This window comes from Polypterus senegalus, chromosome 11 (genome assembly GCF_016835505.1).
Source record: "Polypterus senegalus isolate Bchr_013 chromosome 11, ASM1683550v1, whole genome shotgun sequence".
Lineage (NCBI taxonomy): Eukaryota > Metazoa > Chordata > Cladistia > Polypteriformes > Polypteridae > Polypterus > Polypterus senegalus.
Window position 1 is genome coordinate 51697596 of NC_053164.1, and position 21784 is coordinate 51719379.

At 36.5% G+C, this 21784-nt stretch overlaps 1 protein-coding gene across 1 annotated transcript; it reads right to left on the reverse strand.

Annotated features, from left to right (window-relative positions):
• Window positions 1-570: 570 nt before the first annotated feature.
• gck (glucokinase (hexokinase 4)) lies at window positions 571-17781 on the reverse strand. Its single transcript, XM_039768614.1, has 10 exons — window positions 17662-17781; window positions 16343-16505; window positions 15689-15843; window positions 15386-15505; window positions 13620-13715; window positions 11314-11413; window positions 9051-9234; window positions 6746-6901; window positions 6374-6607; window positions 571-3857 (listed from the first exon to the last, which is right to left on the reverse strand). Exons 1-10 carry the CDS (start codon window positions 17707-17709, stop codon window positions 3713-3715), a joined length of 1401 nt encoding a protein of 466 aa, XP_039624548.1. The 5' UTR covers window positions 17710-17781; the 3' UTR covers window positions 571-3712.
• Window positions 17782-21784: the final 4003 nt, after the last annotated feature.

Here is a 21784-nt window from a genome sequence, read left to right on the forward strand (position 1 = left end):
GGATAGATTAATAAAAGTTTAAAAAATGTTAATAAAGAGTATGACTTTCCATCTGAAGTGACATTTAGCTGTTACATTTAAAAATAGGAACTATCCATCCATTATCCAACCCGCTATATCCTAACTACAGGGTCACGGGGGTCCGCTGGAGCCAATCCCAGCCAACACAACTCGCAAGGCAGGAAACAAATCCCAGGCAGGGCACCAGCCCACCGCAGAAAAAGGAACTAAAAAAACAAAGATAGATAAGAATAAAAACAGTGTATAATGCATTCTTTTGTATCAATATTGATAAAACTCTTAAACACTAAGAAATAGAGTAATTACAAACAATATATGTTTAATGTTGTATGTCATGTTGATGGAGTAGACACTTATGTTCAAAAGTAATTTCCTTTTTGGATGATAATAATGCAATCTTGTTTATGTCTATTGTAATTTCTTACAAGAGATCCTCTTGCAAATCTGGTTAAGTCCATTTTATTGCTAAGCAGTACATGACTACAGCTTCACTTTAAAATTCACATTTCCATTTAAATGTAGCAATGCAGTCCTAATAACAAGCCAGAGTCAAGGTCAGTCATTCAGACTTTATTTCATGATGCCCTTTGCCCTGAATATAATTACAAAGAATAATAAGCAGTATATACAGTATACAAAGGTTTACTTTAATGCCATAATATCATCAAACTATTCTTTGGAAAATGAGGTGGTTGATAAGCTAGTTTTCATTCACTCCCCCCACCCCCCTTTACTTCTTCAGTATACAATTACTGCAAACATTTTAGATAGCTAATCAATTTATATTTAATGCAGTTTCATAATGAGCATCAACACAAGTACAAAACAAACATAAGAATGGGCTACATAATAACACATGACATGTTCAAAACTGTACATACAGATAGTACAATAACAAATGAGACAGAAGTACTAAAGAAAAGCTGGGTCAGAAGAAGCTTTATTGTAATAGCCACAAAGCTTCAGACAGCAGTAGCTACAAAGCTGCATAATCATTTGCTATATGATAATAAATGTACATATTGCTAAAATACATTCAGGTTGTATTGTACAACCTACTAAAATTTAGCAGCATGAAGTCAATCGTCAAAAGCTGTAATTTTGATCTTTTTTAGAATAATTATGGTTCAGCTTTAGGTGCGATTTAAACAAATTGATACATTTTGTGAAAACCAAGGAGTACTCAGAAAGTCAAAAATCCAGAATAACGCCAAGAAGGCCAAAATATAAAAAAAGTATATATAAAAAGTATACAATTAGAGACAAAACAACATGAGAAACACAAAAGTAACAAATAAAACCATAAACAAACCCAGCAGTCTCCCTGGGCCTACACATTCAGATTCAAGGCCTTATCTTTGAGGTAGGATGGCTTGTCCACTTGCCCACTTTAAAGTGCCTATTCACATATTTACTTTTCCTCTTCCAAGTCATGGCTTTACCTTTTTGCTCTCATTACCCTGGCTTCTTTGACTGCAACCAGTCAAACTCTTACCATAAACCATCACTTGACTTCATACTCATTGAGTCGTTCCCCTGATTTTAACCTTAGTATTTTTCCAGGTCACACCTCTGTCTCATTAGTATTGTTACCAGGGCACTTAACACACACTGACTGTTTTCTTACCCTGCTGTCATGTAATTCACATAATTCACAAGGGCATTGTGCGGTCCCATCCCAGTTCTCCATAATATTCCCCAGCCTACAGTTCCCTTGCTCATCTGCATGTTTGTAATCATGCATATAAAATACATATGCTATGCAGAAAAATGTGAAAGTAAGCTTCAGTTAAAACTGAACATTTTATTTCTCAAACTATTAAACTGTATAGATAAATGGTGCCTTTTGTGGTTACATTTTTTTATTTTTTTCTTTAAATTTAGAATTCAACAGGACTTCTAATACAAATGTTATATTTTACAGATAGTGCAGGTTTTGGGGTTTAAACGTGCATTACTGTGATCTTACCTAAATGTGTCAACTACTTGGCCACTCTGCTTATGGTCATTAGTATCATTTGTAACGTTCCTTTAACAGAACAGTTGGAGCAATGCTGTTGCCAACTACATGTGTGTCATACTCATTCTGAATTTAGTGATTTGAAGTAATGCCCCTAAAAATTGCCTGTTGTGGCAGTTTTTACTTATACATAATAGAATAGATGTCAAGAGGAGGGGTCTCTTAATTTCTTTTGTATTTGTATCATTGTGAGTGGCTAATAGTTATTTTTATGACATGGATTCAATGTTTGATTAAAGGTGCTGCTGTGGATCATGATGTCAGTGTTTTTCTGCAGATAACATGATTATTCAATACATTTACTTATTTAATGCCTCCAAATGAACGATATTTATTTCACAGAACAGATTTCTGTAGGAAAGACTGTTCCAAACAGCTAAACAAATACAGTGGATGGTTTGTTTTTTTTTATTCAGACCAAAGACAAGTATACAGTTAATAGACAGTCAGGCAGGAGACCAAACTGCCTTCATGGTCATAGAGGTTTACAAGTCATAAGGGTGAAGTATAATTACTATATTTTCGTATTTTGACAAGGGGAGCACATGAAGTTTAAACAAATTGCTTAGGAATACATTGTGCCAGTACAGTCTAGTGGTATATGGTTCTACTAAGCCACACCACAAGCAGACAGTAGAGACTAATGCAGTGTTAGAATTTTTTGATTCAAGTTGGCATTTGCAGTTATGGATCAAAATCAGTTTTGTAGAATACCTGTAGGACCAAATATTTTTGAAACAGCAGCTAGGCGAAGTCTGTCTTTACAACAAGAACTTTACTGTTCTTTGAAAATTTGAATAGGAATGCAGAGGAAAGATAACATAATAGGCACTAGGAGTATTGCAGTAGATGTTGCAATATTTTTGTCTCTCACTTTAAGGGTGTGGGAGTCCTCCTTTGAATGGGCGGTGTACGTCACCATATCATTAAAATGAAAATCCTTGAACCATACTAAAACCTGAAGGGGTAGTCTGTGTCCATTTCTGGACCATATACAATGCAGCATTTTGTTGCCAAAACAGTCCAGACCTAAAAAACAAGTACTATAACAACAAAAATAGCAAAGAACAGTTTCTGCTAATGTGTCCTGGAAATTACTCAAAAAAAATCCAGTTTTGCCAAGTTTTTCCTTCTTTTAAAAATAAAATAAAATACAAAATCATAACAGTCTAAGAAAAGAAGATCCCTGCAAAATCAGAACGATTGCTCTGCATACTACACACTGTGCATGCCAGTGGAAAGTCTTGGCACTGGCAGGTACGCATGTAGATACAGTATTTATTGAGGATGTGTTAGACCAGTATGACAGTGAAGTCTTCTCTGTAATTTTCTGTTAACCAGGCTTTCCTGATTTGGAAATGTCTGAAAATGGTTATCAAGCAAAGACTGGTTGTGTGAGGTCTGTATGTTTACATTTGTGTGTTTCTAAACCTACATGTGCTTGTCAGTAAATAAAGTCACAACCACTACTGCAAGCATCCTTTCATCATCATGACATCAACACACCCCATTAGGTAGGGTCTAGTCTCTCCTTAGTGGTCTGCTGCACCAGATGAGACCACAAGGGTTTACAGAGAGCCATCATGATAATTCACCTGTCTTAGTGTAGTGGTGTTGTAAGTGGAAGTGTTCCAGTACACCTTGATGGTTGCAGAGAATGCTGCGACACACTCATTGGTTTAACATGCAAGCCATTTTGCAAGCCACAGCTGAAATCAAGGCTGCTCCTCGCCCACTTCCTTCTTCAGACTGGATGAACGTGATATCACAATGAGGTGTTAGATCTCGTACTGCTTTCTGAAATTTGTGCTGGAAGCTGCAAGAGAAGAAAGGTAAGAGACTGATTAATCAGCCAGTGGAGCACTTCCATGGATTTCCAGTACATGCAGGATAGAGTGATATTATTCACTTTTTATTTTAAACGGTTTACACAGAAATACAAATAACCAAAGAACATTTATATGTGTAAGTTTGCTTCTGTTTCAATAACTGTAATATAAAGATTCAGAAAATTTGCGTAAAGTATATTAAAAATCAGGAGTGTATCTGAAATTAAAAAATAATTTGCACAATTTGTGTCATTTGCACAATCTCTCCTTCAGTGTGCTTTGGATATTCCTTCTACAGATCCAAGGGCATATATGTTTGATGGATTCACTGCTATACATTGACCAGATGTGGGACTGCACATGAGTGTTCCCTGTCATGGATGGACATCCAAAGCAGGATTAGTTACTTTATTTTGTGTTATGTTTCTTGAAAGAATTCCTCCTGGCATGTTTTAGGTTGCATCTGAACAAGCACAGTAGTACAGAGGCTTTACAAGTAATAATGAAAGTGTCTCACCATGAGGAAGGGACATCGATACTATGTATTTTAAACAAATTATTTGTACCTGACTGATTAAGTGATCTTAAATTGCGCCCCTTTTATGTCATTGTTTTAAACTTTTTGTTTCTGTGCTTTATAAACCACCTTCTAATTGCATGTTCTAAGAAGGGTTTTATATAAAATACAGTTTGCTGGATGGTTGATATACTGTATGTTACTTCTCTGCCAGATTTGTGTGATTTTTTCTTTCTGTATACAATAAGTTAACAAAAAATATATTTAATACTGTGCCTGAAAATGAAAACCCACTCTACACAACAGCCATTATGGTTAACCGTTGTCCACTTAACTTGCATGTGTTGTGAGATGGGGCAGGAATTGTATAACACCTGAATGAAAAAGTAGTTTCCTGGATTTGTGATGCAGTAGTACAAAGCAGTGAGCTACTCTGTTATAATTATCATCTAAATCTATGATGGTTTAATACATTTTCAAAACTGTTTGAAAACATTAGATAAATGGCAACTATTGAGAAGAAACAATTTCATATTGGTAGGTGAAAATTCTACAGAGGCTATCAAGATAACATCAACTTTCACTTACGATGGACTAAATATTGATTTTACAAAATCTGCATGCCATTTACATGTTATCTTTGACACTAGTCTGCTGTTCAGTGCTCATTTTACTTAACACTTAAAGACATTCCTTTTAACACTATGATCAACAGGAAAATATAGATATTTTGTCAATGCATAGGAAACAAGAAAGATAACAAAAATGTCAGTTTTTCAGGCAGAATAGCTGCAGTGTTTTGTTCACTGGTCATTCATTCTGACTTAAAGTTAGTCAAAAGTCTGCCACAAAGATTATTAATAGTAATGATTGTTTACATTTATATAGCACTTTTCTTACTACTCAAAGTGCTCAAACTAGATCTAGGTATTATGATTCTTTAACTCCTGTTGTTAAGTCCCTAAACTGGCCTTCATTTAAGTTTATGATTGGTTGTAAAATCTAACACACAAAGCTAGTATAAGGGATGTTTTATTGATCTCAACAATGACATCCTGGCTAAAAAGCACATTACATGACCACACAGTTCCCTTGTTAGAGCTACTGATTAGGCTATTCCTAATGACAAATACAGTGCTAGGTCTTTATATTTTTACTGCAGCTATGGAGTACAGTATGTACTTTATAGAAAGCAGATGGAGGTAGCCAGTTGACATACCGTAGGTCTGCTAAACTGACTTTGCTTGTGCTTTAATATCCTCATTAATTTTGTTAATAATTTTTTTTTCAGAGGAAAAAACATAGAACCTTCAGAAAAATCCATGCAGTCACAACAGAGAACTTGTAGACTAAATGCAGAGAGTGACTGGGTCAGAACTAGAACACAAGACTTGAGATCTGAGGCAGCAGCACTAACTACTACATCACAATGTTGAGTGTAGTATATAAGGTATGTCTATTCAAACACATTTCTTGCTTCAATTACTTGCAAGCAGTTAATGTCTTTTGAAAGGCATGCATGGCAGTGGCCATTTATTTATGCTTTTCTTACAGTAAAATAGTGAAGGGTGTTATTTTCCCATGGAGATTGATCTGTATACTGTATACATTGCATATTTTAAAATCCATCCATCCATTATCCAACCCGCTACATCCTAACACAGGGTCACGGGGGTCTGCTGGAGCCAATCCCAGCTAGCACAGGGCGCAAGGCAGGAACAAATCCCCGGGCAGGGCGCCAGCCCAGCGCAGATATTTTGAAATGCATTGCCTTAATGACTATAAACTGTTAACAGGACAATTTCACTAGTTTTCCAGTATATTCCAGTATAATTTGTATATATATATATATAACTGTCCAAAATTCCCATTTAGAGAGATAATTTAGTTCCAGGCTTTTTAGACAAGCATATCTAATGTGCCTATGGAATTCTCGTTAGCAGTAGGCTATATTCTCACTATCTAACCCAAAAATAAGATTCTTACCTGGGATGTAGTTTGTAGACTGAGCCATCCACGCCAACAGTGATCTTCAACATCTCTTGCTTGCGACGCTCTCTCATATGATTTATCACTCCTGCCAACCCAGCACCACACATGTGAGCAGCACGTGTTGACACACTTTCACATGCCAGTCTTACAATGTCACACTCAAGTTCAGTTGGCATTAAACCAATTGTTGTCAAAATGTTATATATCTGCTTGCGGTCACCAGTGTCACTGCATTGAAAGAAATATTTAGATTGTCAGGGTTTTTTGTCTTTATGAAACAGATTACTCTTCTTTCCCATGTACCACAGTGCATTTGACAAATAAGGCTGTGGTAAAATTAAACAAAGCAGCAAACACTCCTCCTACCTTTCAATCTGGGAGACAAATTTGGTTTCAAAGCTGCCCCTCATTTTGAGAATATCTGAAGCCTCGCCACCAAAAAGAAGATTTTCATTGACCAGTTTTAATAGCACAAGTCGGACTAGCTCACCCATGTATTTCCCGCTGATGATCTTCTCATAGCTGCATGAATGAAAATACATTACACCAGATTGTCACTAATCAGATATGCAGATCTCTGAATCAGCACAATGGAGAAATGCAGTATTTAAAGAAATGCAGTATATAACAAATGCAGATAAAAGTAAGTGTGATCTGTTTTTTCTCCCACAGCCCCAAAGGCATGTACTGTATGTGTGATTCCAAATCGGTCCATGTGAATGTGTGTGAATGGGACCTGTGATGGACTTGCACACTGTCCAAGACTGTTTCCTGCATTGTGCCCAGTGCTGCTGGGATATGTTTTACTGTATGTTCACCCTAATCTGTATTTTTGAGTGTGTCCATAAGACCACTATACAAAAATACTCTAAATTGGATTAAGCAGGTTTAAAAATGTTATGTATATACTGTATTTTCTTACTTGTGTGAAGTTAATTCCATGCTTTGAAAAATTTTGCATGGATATAATTTATAAATTAAGAACCTCATGTCTTCTGATGATTATTCCAGACACAGCAAATGCATTTTGTGTACATTTTATTAAACATTGAATGATCCTTTTACAGAGTTTAATCAGTCATCAATCAACATCTTGCTAAGATCCTAACAGGATAAACTCATTATAAAATTATTATAATTATTATAAGTGTGCAAAAGTTATTATTAATTATTATCAGTTAGTTATTAAAAATTATTATTATAAAATTATTATAATTATTACAGTATAAGCATTCAAAAGTTTGCTGACGACACTGCTATTGTGGGCTGCATCAGGAGTGGCAGGAGGAGGAGTATAGGAACCTAATCAAGGACTTTGTTAAATGGTGCGACTCAAACCACTTACACCTGAACACCAGCAAAACCAAAGAGCTGGTGGTGGATTTTAGGAGGCCCAGGCCCCTCACGGACCCCGTGATCATCAGAGGTGACTATGTGCAGAGGGTGTAGACCTATAAATACCTGGGAGTGCAGCTGGATGATAAATTGAACTGGACTGCCAATATTGATGCTCTGTGTAAGAGAGGACAGAGCCGACTATACTTCCTTAGAAGGCTGCCGTCCTTCAACATCTGCAATAAGATGCTGCAGATGTTCTATTAGAAGGTTATGATGAGCGCCCTCTTCTATGCGGTGGTGTGCTGGGGACGCAGCATAAAGAAGAGGGATGCCTAACGCCTGGAAAAACTGGTGAGGAAGGCAGGCTCTATTGTGGGCACGGAGCTGGACAGTTTGACATCTGTGGCAGAGCGACGGGCGCTAAGCAGGCTCCTGTCAATCATGAAGAATCCAATGCAACCACTGAACAGGATCATCTCCAGACAGATGAGCAGCTTCAGCGACAGACTGCTGTCACTGTCTTTAAAGAGATTGTTCCACCCCCAAACTATGCGACTCTTCATGCGACGTTAACACTACACAAGATTATTGTCTGTTATACCTGCCTCACACTCTCCACCTTGCATTTTTTAACTTGCACTGCATTTTTATCACTCTTTAATTAATATTGTTTTTATCAGTATGCTGCTGCTGGAGTATGTGAATTTCCCCTTGGGGATTAATAAAGTATCTATCTATCTATCTATCTATCTATCTATCTATCTATCTATCTATCTATCTATCTATCTATCTATCTATCTATCTATCTATCTATCTTTGCTGACTCCATATAATATATGACTTCATGTATACAGTAATTGTAGATATGTTGTAGTGAAGTGCTAAGTAAATGTACACCTGCAGAATTTATTGTAACTTTCTCTTAACTTGACACGTGTTCTTTGCATCAGGCTCCTGCGAACAGCTGCCAGGGAGCAGTCTGACGTCGGCAGTAAATAGTCATTAGCTACTGAAGGCTAATGGAAGGCACAGTAGCTAGAAAGAAGCCAAGTGATTCCGCGACATTACCCTCAGTCAGGAGTGAGATTTATGGGTCCTTTATAAGGCTAAATTCACAGAGGGTTGCACAAAAACAAGCTGCTTCCGAAAAATCAGCATTAATCTGCTATCTAGAACTCCAGCATTTTCAAACAAGCCACAAGAGACCTGATACTTTGGCACACTTTCCGTCAGCACATATAATGCTACTCATGTACAGAGAACCTTTCCCTTATTTAAAATCAACCCAAAGGCACAATGTAGCTTTGATGGATGTTTTGAAAGTTATACTCACAGCTGCTGACCAGGATTGATGGACGTTTCATCCACAACTCGGTCATACTCAAGTCTGAAATCTTCCAGCTCTCCAGTGTCTCCAAATGCTCCCCATTCAGTGTTGACACACATCCGACCCTCCTCTCCTTCAACAAGCTCCACTGTGCGCATCTCCTCCATGTAGCAGGCATTACAGCCAGTTCCTAGAGATAGTAATAAGGAGACAGAAAAGAAATAGTGTGAGCAGGATACAGCATACAAACTGAAGCAAGCCACAACACAATAATGATGAAATGTTTATCCTATCAGTGACCTGTATAAAAGGTCACCTTTAAAATACTGTTGCTGACATACCAAACCTGGTTTCTTCTTTTCACAGAACACACTGGATTGTATGCTCTGGGTGGAAGATATTTTATTATATAATTTAAATAACTAGATGTTCTGATAAATTGGATTAAAAAAGTGGAATGGCAACATAGCCTAATCCTACCATTTCTGTATATGGGCAGGACTTTTGCACTTGTATGGGAGCTTCCCTGCAGATACACCAACTCCTTACTACTGCAGTCTCTCACAATACATTGTCTGTAGCATTATGTTTTTACTTGCCAGTTTCTTTAGTCAATTTGAAATGCACTATATAGAATAACGTCTACTTAAGTAAACCCCAGCAACCCTAGTAAAATACTAAACTTTTTAAAAATAAGACCATAATGGTCTGGGGAGAGGAATGAGCCTCTGTGTTCTTCAAAATATTCAATTACATTAGTTTGTTCAATGGGCATACATGCTGTCTTGGAGACAGTTGAAGGATGATCACTAGTCATTCTTGTAATTGTTCTGTGACAAAAATTCCTGAACTTGACTTTATGTGTGGAAAAGGAGGCAGGGTATAGCAAATGGTAAAATGATTACAAGGAATAAACATATATATATATATATATATATATATTGTGTCCTGGATTCTCTTATTTTCTTCACACCCCAAAACATGCAGGTTAGGTAAAACTCTAAATTCTGTGTGTGCGTGCGTGTGTGTGTGTGTGTGTGTGTGTGTTGTGTGTGTGCCCTATGATGGACCAGTACTCTGTTTAGTTCTGATTCATGCCTTGCACTTTTTTCAAAATAGGCTCCATCCCGCCTGCCTTGACCATGAATTGGATTAAGCTGGTCTGCAAATGATTGGGAGGATATATGTACTAGACCTCAGAGGTAGCATCATTGATTTCCACAAGCAGCACCCAGAAGCACAGTCTAATAGACAGGAAACAACTCTAGGTGGGTAATGCAAAACACATTCACTTACACACTAACACCGTGAAGCTTTACTAGTTAACCTTGTATGCAATTTCTCAAGAAACAGGCCTATATTTTGAAATCCATTTATCGTAAACAATACATTCTAATTACTTGTATATCAGAAAATATGTGAATACATATGTGAATACATGAAAATGTTATTTCAATGAAATGGTTACCCATGTTACTATGGTTAAATGCTGAATATTAAATTTTTTCTTAGCAAGCTCTGTCCATTATGGGCTAGCAGAAAGCAAGAGCCCATCCTGGTAGCATCATGTGCTGAATAATCAGTGTTAAGTTTAATCCTAATGCAGATATGGCAGATAAAGGCAAGCCACAGAGGGCATTAGCTGATGTCCTGTCCAGAGGACCTGAATTGAATCAATTGGGTTTAAAAGTAGGGATATAACACAGATAACAATGTCAAGACAGAATTTAGTTGTATGAGGGTTAGAGTCTTTTAGTCACCAATTTATGAAGTGAATTAACTAAAATATCAACAAAAGTGATGTCCAGAAGCTGTTTTGATTGCTTAATGAGTATATTTAGTCACAATATACCATCCTGTTGGATCTTTATAAGGTTTCAAATATACAATTCTGTAGTTTATTCTATAATCCTTTAAGCAAAGAAGTAGGTTCTTGTGTTTCCACTTAAATTAATTTCCTCCTAATTTCTGCTGGTGTCTTTGAGTATATTTTACAGTTGAAGTTCTACATAAAACATTTTGTTAACATTTCAGTACCACCTTCTCCAATGTATTTTGCTATATCTGGTAAATTATTGTTGAAAAGTGTACTACCTTGGAAAATAAACACAATTTTATTGTGTTTTATTGTATGTACAGTTTACTGTATGTATGTAACATCTTGCAGCATTGTTGAAATATTTCCTGAGGAGCAATGGATACTAGTGATTTCTGGATACCAGTACACTGCTTATCCATATTTAATCATATTTAGTCATTAATGTCTTACCTACGATCATCCCAACTTCACAGCTACGGTCTTCATAGTAGCAAGAGATCATTGTTGCCACTGTATCATTCACCATAGCCACCACGTCCATTTCAAAGTCCTAAGAAAGACAGAAAAAAAATCATAGGAAACATTTAATTCTTGGTTGACCAATGCATGGTCATAGGACCAAGTTGTCACTGCTTTTTTTGCATAGTTATTGCATGTTAAAGTACTGGTCTGCAGTACAAAAATGTGCATTTTACATACATCAGGTAGATTGAAGCTAGGTTAAACTTTCAATTTTAAAAGGTACAGTCATATGAAAAAGTTCGGATTTTTGTTTATCATTGGCTGGGCTTTCAAAGTAGCAACTTCCTTTTAATATATGACATGCCATATGGAAACTAGCATTTCAGCATTGACATTAAGTTTATTGGATTAACAGAAAATATGCAATATGCATCATAACAAAATTAGACAGGTGCATAAATTTGGACACCCCAACAGAGATATTACATCAATACTTAGTTGAGCCTCCTTTTGCAAATATAACAGCCTCTAGATGCCTCCTATAGCCTTTGATGAGTGTCTGGATTCTGGATGGTGGTATTTTTTACCATTCTTTCATACAAAACCTCTCTAGTTCAGTTAAATTTGATGGCTGCCGAGCATGGACGGCCTGCTTCAAATCATCCCATAGATTTTCGATGATATTCAAGTCAAGGGACTGTGACGGCCATTCCAGAACATTGTACTTCTCCCCCTGCATGAATGCCTTTGTCGATTTCGAACTGTGTTTTGGGTCATTGTCTTGTTGGAATATCCAACCCCTGCATAACTTCAACTTTGTGACTGATGCTTGAACATTATCCTGAAGAATTTCTTGATATTGGGTTAAATTCATCCAACCCTCAACTTTAACAAGGGCCCCAAGTCCCTGAACTAGCCACACAGTCCCACAGCATGATGGAATCGCCACCAAATTTGACAGTAGGTAGCAGGTGTTTTTCTTGGAATGCGGTGTTCTTCTTCCACCATGCAAATTGCTTTTTGTTATGACTAAATAACTAAATTTTTGTCTCATCAGTCCAAAGCACTTTGTTCCAAAATGAATCTGGCTTGTCTAAATGAGCATTTGCATGCAACAAGTGACTCTGTTTGTGGTGTGAGTGCAGAGAGGGCTTCTTTCTCATCACCCTGCGTTACAGATGTTCTTTGTGCAAATTGCGCTATATTGTAGAACGATGTACAGATACACCATCTGCAGCAAGATGTTCTTGCAGGTCTTTGGAAGTGATCTGTGGGTTGTCTGTAACCATTATCACAATCCTGTGCATATACTGCTCCTGTATTTTTCTTGGCCTGCCAGACCTGGGCTTAACAGCAACTGTGCCTGTGGCCTTCCATTTCCTGATAACATTCCTTACAGTTGAAACTGACAGTTTAAACCTCTGAGATAGCTTTTCGTAGCCTTCCCCTAAACCATGATACTGAACAATCTTTGTTTTCTGATCTTTTGAGAGTTGCTTTGAGAATCCCATGTTGTCACTCTTCAGAGGAGAGTCAAAGGAAGGCACAACTTGCAATTGACCACCTTAAATACCTTTTCTCATGATTGGACACACCTGTCTATGAAGTTCAAGGCTTAACAAGCTAATCCAACCAATTTGGTGTTGCAAGTAATCAGTATTGAGCAGTTACATACATTCAAATCAGCAAAATTACATTACCCAAATTTTGAACAGCTAGTTTTTCACATTTGATTTAATTTCATATAACTAAATACTGCTTCACTAAAAATCTTTGTTTGGAAAACACCCCAGTGCTCAGATGTTCCTAGGAAATGAAAGACATATCACTTTTATCTTTTTTGTTGAAAGTAGAGTAAATTATTATGCAGGCTGGAAATGTTGGAAATTTCTTTATAATATTCTGGTTCAATAAAGTGTTACTCTAACTTATAATTTGCCTTCTGACTGGCACCCAGTCACAATTTTACCATATAATACAGTTGCTAATCACAATAATGCAATGTTTTAGTACTCACTAAGGTGCCTCACAGGTTGACTAGACCAAAGTGTGTATGTGTATATATATATATATATATATATATATACAGTATATGTATGATTTATCCTTGACAGCATAGCTTTATTCATTCCCTGAACCTGCCTATTTTAGGATAGGGTCACTGGAAAGACCAGAGTCTATCTCAGCAACAGACACTTCAGTGGTAGCATTATGATATGAAGATACTAAATTAGAATGGTAAAATGAAACATGATTTATTCTATCATTACTCTGCTACACACAAAACAACTCACCCCTCGTCTTTTGATGGCATCACGAAGCAAACCTACTACATTATTCCCTTCTGCTCCAGATGCCTTGAATCCCTTGGTCCAGTTCAACAGGATTCCCTGTGAATCAAAGGAAAAGTTTGTTCAATATTTATAATATGCAGGATGGCATTAATTTATTATGGATTAACTTGTCAGCTCTGTTATTCTCATTTATCTTGTAATGAATGCGTAGTTTCAATTAAGCTTATGCATAATGGTCCAGGTGTGAGACTACAGGCAAGGTTATGAGCCTTAACGTGTTTTTGTGAGATATACCACCTGATCTCCTTCTTGTTTACTGACGCTTCCTTCTAAAGAACTTATTCTATTCTTTCTCCCTATATATGAATATTTATATGGCCTCTGGTTATGACTTTCTCTTGTTCTTAACTAATCTATTCTTATTTCTTCGTTGGCAGTCTCATTATTTATCAATGATACATCTTTATACACAAACTCTAAATGTCCAGGCAGTGGTCATATAAAAGAATGACTTTAGTGAGTTCAGAAAATGAATGAATGAATGAGAGAAAGTTATCACCAAAACAACTGGAGGAAAGCTGAAGCAAAGCAATATTATTAACTTATGATACAGTTTAATTCTGATTGAACTTAGACTAGATTCGATTAGATAAATGTTTTACTCCCATGAGGTTTATTATGCTTTTGCAGATTTTGCATTTTAGGGATATATAAGTTTGAATTGATTTGATGTATTTTTTGCTCTCTAAGCATTGTGAGACTCACAGAAAACTCTTATATGTGATACTACTGTATTTCGTAAAGCATTCATACGTTGTTGGGATATGAATTCATGCCAGTCATTTTGCATTTGAGTAAAATTGCTACATGACTTCCTTTTTGTGAAGTTTCCTGTACAAGGGGAGGGAAAGCATTTTTTTAGGACAAAGAAAATAACGTAATCTTCTCAAATTTTTTTAATCGAGTTCATAACTAAAGTCATCCCAGCAGCATGGGGACAAGGAAAAAAACAAACTTAGATGGGGTGCTAGTCTGTCTCAAGGCGTAGTCATCCTCACACACCCACCCACACTCACACAAGCCAATTTAGAATCTCCAGTTAACCTGAAACACATACAGCTGTGGATTCCAGCTTGTGCTGTACTAGGATGTTTGCTTATTTCAAATTCCATGAATCATGCATTTTTTTCCTGGACAGAAGTTTTTGATTTTCTGTAAACTGTGGGGCCCCATGCTAATATATGTATGTTGTGACTTGCTGAGTGGTTGTGTAGGTAGGGGCCCCAATGCCTTGCTTTTCCTGGGGGCCTATAATGCTGTTAAGGTGGCCCTGCGTGGACAGGTAAAAATTTAGAGTTGTCATTAAACCTAACACATATGTGATTGGGAAGCCAGAGGAAAAAACTGAATATTTAGAGAAAAACCCACACAGACATGGAAAGGATATGCAAATTTCCTTAAAATTAAAACCCAGGAAAATAGATTTGTGAGGTAGCAGTTCTAACCTGTGCACCATTGTACTACCTCCAAAGAATATGAGAGATTTATTAAAGTTCCAATGATTCAATCAGGAATGTGTTTTAGTTTTGGTATTTTGGCATAATAGGGCTCATTTTAGTAATTATTGATGACATATTTGCATAGCGTTTAGGATTAAATGTTTCTTTGTCTGCTCTTGCATAATAGCTAGGTCTAACAACTGTTTACTCCTCTGTCAAATCATATCAATTAACAAATTAAAAAAATTAGCATAGCAGTCTTCCTACCTTGTCAATGTCTTCATGGCGCACAGGAAACGAGAAGGTGAATCCCAGAGGGAGTTTCTTGTGCTTCATTTTGTGCTTGTCCAGGAAATCTGAGATGCATTCAGCAATGTAGTCAAAAAGCTGGAAGTAGATACAATGAGAATTTACATTATTCTGCCATGAAACAGCAGTCCTGTGTTGCTGTAGTAAGTGTAATCCTAAATTAAATCCTTTTTAAAATAGTTATTTGACTAAAACAAGGAATCTATTGCTGACTTCAAAAAATAGTATTATGAATGTAAATCCAAAATGTTCATTCAGTACCATTTCAGCTGTGCCAGTCATAGCATCCTCTGGAATGGAATACATTTGATGTTTTGTCTCTACTTTCCATCCTCTTTCTTCATCCTCTCCTACTTTGACCAACATCACCCGGAAATTGGTGCCACCCAGGTCAAGGGCCAAAAAGTCACCAACCTCTAAGGAAAGTAGAAGGAGAAAACATCTTTAACAATGAGATATAAGCAGATTTAATTTTTAAATTCTTTATGAATACTTAATATTACCAAGGACATTGAATAATAGCTATCTCAGCTACAGAACTATACCTGTATAGTGTCCTCAAGCTTATAACCTAATTTGGCATTTGCTCATAAGTGCTCATTCATTTAGCCATTCATTTTATTTCTTAAACACAGTTATTCCATAGTTCCATATCAGTAGAGTTTAGTCTAATGTCAGGGTTCAATCATGACAAGAATCAATTATAAATAGATTGTCAGTTCATTGTGAAGCATTCAGAGAGGGCCAGTTTACAGTCTTTAAACATCTTAACACATAGGTCTTCAAGATGTGGAATTTGAGCCCAGTCTGTTAATTTAGTAGCAGCAAAATGCTGAAGACCAGATTTGACACCAGATAAGAACCAAAATAATTAAAGATTCTGTGTCCACACCATATATATAAATATAGTCTTACCAGAGCCTTCAGGAGTGGAGCGCACATAAGTGGGTAACATTTTCACACTGGCGTCCTCGTGAGTTTCGAGTCTCAGGCCACGCTCCATCTCGTTTTGCATCCGCCTCATCACTTCCTGTAGCTCTTGTTTCTTGAGTCGGAACTCAGATAAAATTTGATCCACCTGAGAGCAGACACAAAAAATACACTGGGTGAACAAATAACCTTTTTATTTCCAGAAATCTCGATGAAACCACCAATTCACGTAGCTGATGAGACACGATAGCATTTGGAGCATATCTAAATGAGATATTAGCAGAACTTTGCTATTAACTAAGCAGATAAACATGATGAATGAAGTGGTCTCCTCTAATTTGTCAAAACTATTATGCTGTTATTGCTTGGAAAAATTAGTTAAATTAGTTAGTTAAATTAACTAAATTATGACATTAAATTTGGTCTCTTTTAAATAATTTAAGCAATACTTGTTCTGTACTTAAATGATAGAATCTTTCAATTCTGTAGATCTGTTATGATGACCTCTGTAAAAATGGCATACAGAAATGGAACAATATGCTATTTAAGCACTACAAGTAAAAATAATCCTGGCCACAACTGAACCATTTTTATCACCAGAAGTAGTTTATCCCTGGCTGAACCACTATCCCACCAAATATCCTTCTTTTAACTTAACTCCAAATTGTAGGTCTCCGACCTCTTATCACACAATCACCTCTGTAGCCAGGGTAACCTCTAAACTGTCAAATCTTCCAGGTGACATTACATCTCAATCTTGTACTATCACATTTATGAGTACATGGCCAGAATCCCAGTACTACTCCTGGATAGCTTGATTTTCTGAATAAACTGTCTTATATAATCCTAGGTAATAAGGAGGACAGTGTATAGTTCAAAGTAAGTATGTGAAGGTAAAGTATGAGGTTCCCTCTACTGTCATGTGATTCTAAAGTTTGCAAAGCATTAGCTTTCTAGGATTTTGTTTCCAACTGCACCCATGTATAGCCAGTTGCTGCTCACCACTTGTGCAGACGTGAAATATGTATTTCCCACATGAACATGAACTATTGAACTTGAGATAATAATTTTATATTAAATTGCACAGACTGACACCTTACTTTTCTATTCTTTTCCTCTACTTCTTGCTTGAAAACCACTGTCGTGTATGTTATGGGTATGGGTTAACTTACAATATACTATGCTTGATCTTTCTTAAATTTTTAAATGCTGCTTAAAGAAATTATAATACAGTGGAAGACTGGACACCATTATAAAATGTCATATTTCTCCAAGGTATAATATAATGGGTGAACCATGCTTACCTGGAGTATCTTCTGAAACAAAGATGTGCACTTGTTATCAAGCTTCATGACTTCAGATAGCTGACACAAATACTAGACACTTTACACAAGTGTAGGTTCCACATGCTTTGGGGACAGAAGCTGGCTGATTTTTATGCACAATGTTAGGGGCTGGACAGTGACTTTCAGGTCAAGGTCATGGTAATCATACACTGAGTAACCTTGAAAATTCTTGTTATCTCTTCTTCAGGATTATTTATAAATTATGTACAAACCTTGTGGTCTATGGATGTTAAAAGCCTTAAAATAGCTCTGAACTTGTAATTTGTTTGAATGTCAAACAGACTGTTCTAATAAAAGTAAATCAAACATTACAACAGGAAGGCTCCACGCGTGCATAGTGAAATTAATGTGTACTGTCCTTGGGGAGAACACTTATTTCATTTGCCCTTGCTTCACCTTCTTCTGTTTAAATTGCAGCACAACTAATTCTTCCCCATTTCACAAGTATTACTTTTATGTTCATTTCAGATTTCCTTTAACTTCACAATAAATGTGTCTATTTTTCAATCTAAAAATTGAGGTTTTAGTCAAATTTTGGGTCCATCAGCTATCATGTCAAGCCTTTAGGAATGGTGGAATCTTAAGCATATTTGTGAGCTTTAGTGAACCCTTGACATTAACCAAAATGTATAAAAAAATATTTGTTGTTTTTCAAAGAAATTTTCTTACTGCTAAACTGGTCATTCCAGTCCTTTTTAACCCCTTTATTGTTATAGCTGAGTCATACACATACTGTCATATCAGAGCTTACATGTCTCCAGTGAACTAAAGGTAGTGATAGTGACTACCAATACTGATACTCTGTGCAAGAAAGGACAGAGCCGACTATACTTCCTTAGAAGGCTGGCGTCTTTCAACATCTACAATAAGATGCTGCAGATTTTCTATCAGGCGGTTGTGGCGAGCACCCTCTTCTACGTGGTGGTGTGCTGGGGAGGCTGCATAAAGAAGAGGGACGCCTCACGCCTGGACAAACTGGTGAGGAAGGCAGGCTCTGTTGTGGGCACGGAGCTGGACAGTTTGACATCCGTGGCAGAGCGACGGCTGCTGAGCAGGCTCCTGTCAAGAGTGTGGAGTATGTGAATATCCTCTTGGGAATTAATAAACTATCTATCTATCTATCTATCTATCTATCTATCTATCTATCTATCTATCTATCTATCTATCTATCTATCTAAAGGGTGACTGTTGGAGAGCATTTTGCAGCAGCAGGAAAGCTGAATACAGCCTGTTGGAAAGGAAGGCGCAAGCTGAAGGAAGTGATTTGTTCTGTTATAATACTGATAGTTGTTCAACAAAGGCAATTGACAGCATGATACATTCTAATACTAGTGATAATGAAGAATAAGAAGGTGATGATTTTTGAATAAATGGTAAAATGTGATGCCACTTCTGAATGCGTGTGGTGTAAAAAAAAGCTTTCAGAGTTGTCATTTAATGATCTCCAGGGCACAATGCAGAATTATCAAGTAGAGATGATAACTTATGGAATTTTAGTCTGTTTATACTGTAAGTTACTGCATGCTAGATGTAATTGCGACTGAGCCCAGCCCAAATTTTGCGGTGCTTATGTGATATGATATCAGCTGCTGAGTTTCTTTGCACTTATTGTACTCAACTCAACAGCCTGATGTTAAAATTTACTGATCAACAAAACCTTTATGTGAAGCACCTCTTGGATCATTTTAGATACTGATCACAAGTAAAACATTATTTTCCAGGTGTTCTGTTGACAATTTAAATGTTATTTTGCACAGCAGTCGAGAAAAGTCTATGATGCCAAAGTGAAAAGAAAATTATGCTAATCCTTATAACTACAACTGAAATGCAAAAAGTGACTGTCTAACTTAATATTCACTTCCTTTGCAATGACATATGTAAATCAGCTTGTCTTTTAAAGCTATACGGTTAGTTGAATGGGGTCCAGCTTTGTGCTTTGAGGGTATCTGACAATTTCAGGTTGAAGGAATGCAACAGTGTGGAAAGATGAAAATGATAGTGAGTGTTGTACAGGATGGCAGACCCTAGTGCTTAAAATGGGGTGTATCACTTTCATGGGTAGACAATGCTTATCTCTCCTAATGATTTTATGTAATAAATAGGGATTATGAATTAGCATTAAAGTTGCTCTGTGACATGCAAAAGGGATGTCTAGAAAACTGCACTGCAGTTCCTGTACTTTCAGTGACATTATATAACATTTTCCTACTCATTCTTTCCTCTCAGTGCTGTGCTGCGGAGTAGACTGTGGTTCTGTTGGAGACTGGCAGAATATTAGTCACCATTCAGCCTTTTTTTAATGTTACATGCATATAATGTAAAACTACTTTTAATAAAGGGCATTTTCAAAGTAAGTCTACAGATCAACTGTGTGCCCCTTAGTCATTTTTCTCAAGAAGATTGTACTGCTTAGCAAAACAACTGCATAATGGATAAAGGAACACAAAATTATGGATAAAATCATTGAAATACACCAATCAGGGAAGGAAAAGGTAAATATCCAATATACCAAAAATCTCCCCAAAATCAATTGTCTTTTATAAAGAAAATATGACAATAGCAATTAATCTGTACAGAATGGAGTATTCTTCAAAATTGAGCAACAAAATAACATATGCATTATTAAAAGATTTAAATACTTAAAAAAAAAAAAAAAACTGGGTTCTTGAAAAAATGACAAAAGAAAAGCCACAGTTGAAAGATGTAAGGAGACCTGGGTTTGCTTCCCGGGTCCTCCCTGTGTGGAGTTAGCATGTTCTCCCCGTGTCTGCGTGGGTTTCCTCAGGGTGCTTCAGTTTCCTCCCACAGTCCAAACACATGCAGTTTAGGTGCATTGGTGATCCTAAATTGTCCCTAGTATGTGCTTGGTGTGTGTGCCCTACAGTGGGCTGGTGCCCAGCCCGAGATTTGTTTCTGACTTGCTCCCTGTGCTGGTTGGGATTGGCTCCAGCAGACCTCCATGACCCTGTGTTAGGATATAGTGGGTTGGACAATGACTGACTGACTGACTGACTGACTCTGAGAACAAGAAAACAATGTTCTCTTTCAATTCAGACCTGAGCATACAGTACTCAAGATGTTCAATGCTTGTGCTAGGCACTACATTGGACTTCAGAGAGACTGCATATAGTATCATTTGCTCTTGGAATATCCATCAGATGACTTTGAAATTGGATGTATTTATTGTACTAGAGCAGTTTAAGTATTTTAGAGTATTAGTGTAGTTTAAGTATTTAATGAGTTTGGTTTATTGGACTGTATCAGTATACTGCTGCTGGATTATGTGAATTTCCCCTTGGGATTAATAAAGTATCTATCTATCTATCTATCTATCTATCTATCTATCTATCTATCTATCTATCTATCTATCTAAGTGTTATTTAATGTTTTTATATAGTCTTATTTAATTTACAGTAATTTTACACTTTATGATATTGGTCGTTTTATTTTTTATGTAACTCAGCACCATTGAAAATTATAATTAGGTTAGGTTAAGTAGAATTTATAATCCCAGTGGGAATATTTGTAGTGGGAGAGTGCAAAAACATTTGTCATTGTTATACTAATACAAGAAAATAAACCGGTAAGCATCATCTGACAACCAAAAATAAAGGTTAAATAAAAATCATTTATTGTTTTTATTTCCATTGTAATTACCGTAGGTCTCATGTTTATACTTTATAGGGAAAATATCGTGAAAAGGTCAAAATCATTGGATGTACATATTTCATGTATCCCTGAGTAATTTATCTGTGTGTGGATGTATATCTGTAGACACGATAACTCAAAAATTAATCACTCAATCTGAATGAAACTTGCTATTATTTAGTTAATACAAAGCCTACTGAGTTTGAAGAGACTCAGTTTAGTAAATTTAGCTTCATAAAGATAATAACAAAACAGGTGATGCCACTCAGAAATAGATTAGTCAGAAAATAAATAGGGAACCAGCAGAATAAATGCAAGAACATCTTTTGATTTGCAGAAACATGAATAAATGAGAAAGAAGTCAGTTACAAAGGAAGTGTTTAACCATGTAGTTAAAACCTCTAAAAATGTTTTAATTTTGTTCATAAGAATT

What these genes read in the sequence shown, in the direction of transcription:
- gck (XM_039768614.1), bottom strand. Translation starts at nt 17,709, where the DNA reads ATGAAGCTTGATAACAAGTGCACATCTTTGTTTCAGAAGATACTCCAG. An exon ending in TGAAGTTGGGATGATCGTAG is followed by an intron (nt 9,235 to 11,313) that starts GTAAGACATTAA and finishes TACTATCTCTAG; the next exon opens with GAACTGGCTGTAATGCCTGC. An exon ending in TTTGTCTCCCAGATTGAAAG is followed by an intron (nt 6,608 to 6,745) that starts GTAGGAGGAGTG and finishes CTTTCAATGCAG; the next exon opens with TGACACTGGTGACCGCAAGC.